This window comes from Mastomys coucha, chromosome X, assembly GCF_008632895.1.
Source record: "Mastomys coucha isolate ucsf_1 chromosome X, UCSF_Mcou_1, whole genome shotgun sequence".
NCBI lineage: Eukaryota > Metazoa > Chordata > Mammalia > Rodentia > Muridae > Mastomys > Mastomys coucha.
Window position 1 is genome coordinate 144506980 of NC_045030.1, and position 4741 is coordinate 144511720.

Consider the following 4741-nt stretch of genomic DNA (forward strand, 5'->3'; position numbering starts at 1 on the left):
TTGTTGTTTTAAAGAGAGAAATAGAACAAATTGGGTGGATAGGATCTGGGAGGGAGGGAAACCCATGATCAAAATATAGTATATGAAAAAGTTTTTTCAAAGACTTAGAAATCAAAGAAATGCAAAAATAGAATAACTATTAAGACAGTCTCAGGGTTCAGATTCTCTATAATCTCCTTCCTTCTGTATAATCACCTAAAGGGATAGTTTCAGACCTTGTAGACGGTTTAACCTGTGCATCAATCTCTTCATTTTGTGTTACCAACATTCCCATAATATTTTAAAACTTCATGTTTTGGGATTTCCTTTGTTCCCTGATCTCACAAACACCTGGCCTTTAGCCTGTAGCTCTGTTTTTTATTTTTTATCTTCCTCCATCCTGGCTATCTTTAGTGTTATTTCTGATCCTTCCTATGAAGTATACTTCAGACTGACTCTTCCAGGAACACCAAAAGACAGTGAGTGTGTAGTTCTTAAGCACTCATACCCTGAGTCAATATGGAATCAGAAACCCAGGAATGGCTCCAAACAGCATGGTCAAAGGGAGGTAGAGGAGAGCAGGACACCTTTAAAGGGGCACAGGCTCCTGGAAGAAGTCTTCTCTGAAGTACAGATGATTTGCATGGGAAGCATTTGGTTCCTTCCCTGCAGTGGTCCTCCTAGCCTAGAAGGGCAGGAACCATCAAAGTTGCCCAACTTTATTTGGATAACTAGGGGAGGAATGGGAAGACTCTATTAAGAGCCTTCCTTATTCATTCATTGAGTCATTCATTCAAATAATTACATGCTCTGAGAGCATTCCACATACTGGGCCAGTCCGTTTTTATCAGTTTTTCTTTTGTAGTTCATGCTATTAGTGACTTAAATAGTTGCTTAGCAAAAGTTCACAAAAATTTTCTCCTTGGTTATATAGGGCTTATATTTTTAAGTTCTATATTTAGGTCTGTAATCCTCTGTGTATTTCAAAAAATGTATTAAAAGTTTTTGGTTTTGTTTGACCTATGGATATCCAGTATCTAATTGGTTCCCTATCAGTTATTGGAAAGACTATCCTTCCTTCATTGCTTGCCCTTGGCATGTTTGCAAGAATTCAGTTGTCTCATGCTTTTTATTTGACAGGCTCTGCCAGACCACGAGGATGAGATCCCAGATACAGTGCGGACTGTACAGCTCATTAAAGATCTGGCTAGGGAGATCCGCTTGGTTGAAGTAAGAAGCATGGGAGGAGGGAAAGCATTTGGGAAGGGCTGGAGACTCAAATGGCAGGTCAGGACTTTGTAGTTGACATAACACCTAGGGAAGAAATGAGAAGACTATATCAAGGGCCTTATTCATTCATTCAAATAACTGTGCTCTGAGTACATGCCACAAACTGGGCTAGGAATGGCTAGTTCCTGCCCATAAACTCACAGACATAGTTAACCTCTATGAAAGTGTTTCCTTATCTCTAAAATGAGATTAATGATATATCTACTCAAAAGTTGGTAAAAGGATTAACTAAGGTAATGTGAATTTAAAATTGAGTATAGTTCTTGGCATGCAGTTGGCACTTAATAAATTCTAATGATAAACTATAGTGATAGTTGTAGTTGTTACTTTTAATACTTTGATTTAAACTCTGAATTCTACAAAATAACAAACTCAGGTTGAAGATGATTACAAAGGCATGTTTCAACAGGTAGCATGCACCATGAGGCAGGGAGGTATAGTAGTAAGAAACTCAGAGAAGCCTGGGTTCTGGTTCCTGCTCTTTCACTTGAAAGCCTTTCAGAGTCCCAGTTTCCTGACCTGTAAAATGAAGAATAACTTTACCAACCTTTCAAATCTTTGGTAAAATTGAGAGGTAATATAGAGCCCCTCACACAGTGCCTGGCAGAGTAAGTACTCAATAAATGTGAGTCATTGTTATTAACAGACTTTTTAGCAAAGAGAAAACTCAGTGTGGGCTGGTGAAGTAGCAGAGGCGCCAGAGAAAACTTGGACTTGAGGATGTTTAAGCTGTCTTAGAAATCTATTTAGTGCCTAAGAGATCTGCATTTGTCTTTCCTCTCCTTTCCTACTCCTCTGTGAATCTGTCTTTCCCTCCCTCCCTCCCTCTTTCTTCCTCTTTCCTTGCTCTTCTCTTTCCCCTTCCTTTCCTTCCTTGCTTTCTTTCTTTCATTGTATATGTATGTATGCACATATGTGTATTCATGCTACAAGGTGGTTTGCTTCTAGAATTTGGACTTCTGGCCTCACTGCTTACAGCATGTTTCACTGCCTACACCATAGTCTACATTGTCTACATCCTACCTCATTTTTCTCCATTTTACTCACTAATACCTTTTAGGAGTCAGTCAAATGACTATATCATTTCCAGTTGTTACATAACCCAGTTTTATACAAATAGAACTTTGGGCTGGCAAGAAGAAAACTCATGAGATAGAATATGACTTGGTCTTTGACTTTCAAACATTTTAAAGCAATGGAATACTTTTTTTTTCAAATAAGATCTTATATGGAAACCAGTTTATATAACAAAGCAAAGCATAGCTGCTTTGAATAGGATAAAGGTTAGAGACCTAGAGCTCCCCTTGTTCCTCTCATCTGCCTTCCACATACCATCCATCCCCAAGATTTCTCCCAGGAAGCTCAAAGAAACCACAGAACATCTTTGAAACACCTTTTTAGTCTTGGCTTTTAATTATACAGCTGAATAAACAAGCTCTAGAGCTTGTTCCATCAGATAACTTTCCCTTGGTCAGAGAGATAGCTGGTAGCAAAATTAAGACTAGAAACTTTCTGTAAAATTTCTATAGCCCTTAGAGTTTCAACCACACAGCCAAGTACTTGATTATTTTTTATTTTGTGTCAGCTAATCTTGGAGTCTTTTCCTCCAGTTTTGACAGCAACACTGGGCTTTTTCTTTGCTCGTCTTCTCTTTACTTGTCAATGGCTGGGTAAAGAAATGCCACCCAATAAATGTATGATGGCTCACTGTACAGAAACCAGGGGTGTGCATATGTGGAGCATATGTATAAGCCATTTCCTTGGCAGTACCATTAGTGCTGGGAACAGACCTCTGCTCTTAGCATAGAGAGAACACTTGAGTAAGCTCTAACCCCCTCGTGTACTAATACTCTTGTAGGACATCTTCCAACAGAACGTTGGGAAGACGAGCAATATCTTTGGGCTGCAGAGGATCTTCCCAGCTGGCTCCATCCCCTTAACCAGGCCAGCCCATTCCACTTCAGTATCCATGTCCAAGCTGTCACTGCCCTCCAAAAATGGTTCAAAGAAGAAAGGCCTGAAGCCCAAGGATATCTTCAAGAAGGCAGAGCGAAAGGGCAAGCAAAGTTCAGCCTTGGGGCCTGCTGGCCAGTTGAGCTATAATCTCATGGACCCATACAGTCATCAGGCACTGAAGACAGGCTCTTCCCAGAAAGCAAAGGTGGGTGCTGGCCCATGAGTTCAGCCCAACCCTTTCAGGTCCCTTGGAAGAGCAGTATTTCAAAAAACCAGGCTATCCTGTTCCATCTCTTAGGGCCCCTGGTGTTTGGCTACCAGTTACACTCATTTAACAGGCATTTATTGAGGCATTTTCTGTGCTGGGCACTGTGATAGGTGCTGTGGATGGAACTCAAGAGGCTGAGAGGCTAGAAAGGAAGATAGACATAAAAACAAATGAATGAAATGAAGTGTGGATGCCACCGATGATCAAGGGTATATGTGGTAACAGAAGGCAGTTGATTCTATCTAGATAAGGCTTAGGAGCTCTTTTCTAGGTACATGACACTGGAGTTGAATCTTGATATGCTAAGGTGGGAATGAGATTTGAGAATGTTGTCTGTCAGGTTAGAATCTTGAACAGGTCCTTGTCTCTTCCCTCAGGGCTTCACCTTGTCTAAGTATTGTGTTGCCCTATCTGGGTATCTAATAATGGTGCCCTCTTCCCTATTTAGGGACCATGTTTCACAAGCTATGCTATATTTTCCCCAAGCCAGATATATATTCTCAACCTCCTACTCCTGTAACTGTTGGAGGCGGGGGTTGAGGACAGGCATATCAGAAGGCCTTATGTCAGAGAGTTGACAGATTTGTAGTAAAACCAGTGGAAACTGGCCATCTTGATTTATTTGGGAATGTCAGACTGGTGACAACTGAGCTTCCTCCTCCTACAGTTCAACATCGGTGGTACCTGCTTGAATGACTCAGATGATTCTGCAGACATGGACCTTGATGGCAGTGAGAATCCCCTGGCCCTGTTGATGGCTAATGGCAGGTAAGATGGGTAAAAGAAGCACAGAGATAACTAAGATTACCAGTGACAATTAAAATGTGGACCTGGGAGTGGGAACATAAGTGAAGGAAGGGCAGTATTTAGGCTAATATCCAAATGTTAATAGATATCTACTTTGTGTAGAAGTCATGGTGGATGGGAGAGAGGTTGGGAGTTGTCTTAGTCAGGGTTTCTATTCCTGCTGTTTCTATTCTATTTCTATTCTATTTCTATAACCAAGAAGCAAGTTGGGGAGGAAAGGGTTTATTGAGCTTACACTTCCACATGGCTGTTCATCACCAGAGGAAGTCAGGACTGGAACTCAAGCAGATCAGGAAGCAGGAGCTGATGCAGAGGCCATGGAGAGACGTTCCTTACTGGCTTGCTTCTCCAGGCTTGCTCAGCCTGCTCTCTAATAGAACCCAATACTTCCAGCCCAGGGATGGCACCACCCACAAGGGGCAATTGAGAAAATGCCCCACA

At 41.4% G+C, this 4741-nt stretch overlaps 1 protein-coding gene across 5 annotated transcripts in view; it reads left to right on the top strand.

The window, feature by feature from the left end:
* Positions 1-4741, top strand: part of Phf8 (PHD finger protein 8) — a 117372-nt gene that overhangs the window by 52376 nt on the left and 60255 nt on the right. For 4 of the 5 annotated variants that reach the window (XM_031369102.1, XM_031369074.1, XM_031369091.1 and 1 more), the window contains exons 12-14: positions 1120-1209; positions 3128-3430; positions 4161-4261. In XM_031369102.1, the coding sequence (XP_031224962.1) occupies positions 1120-1209; positions 3128-3430; positions 4161-4261 (494 nt within the window). The remainder of the gene's footprint in view (positions 1-1119; positions 1210-3127; positions 3431-4160; positions 4262-4741) is intronic. The other variant, XM_031369110.1, reaches the window with a different exon arrangement.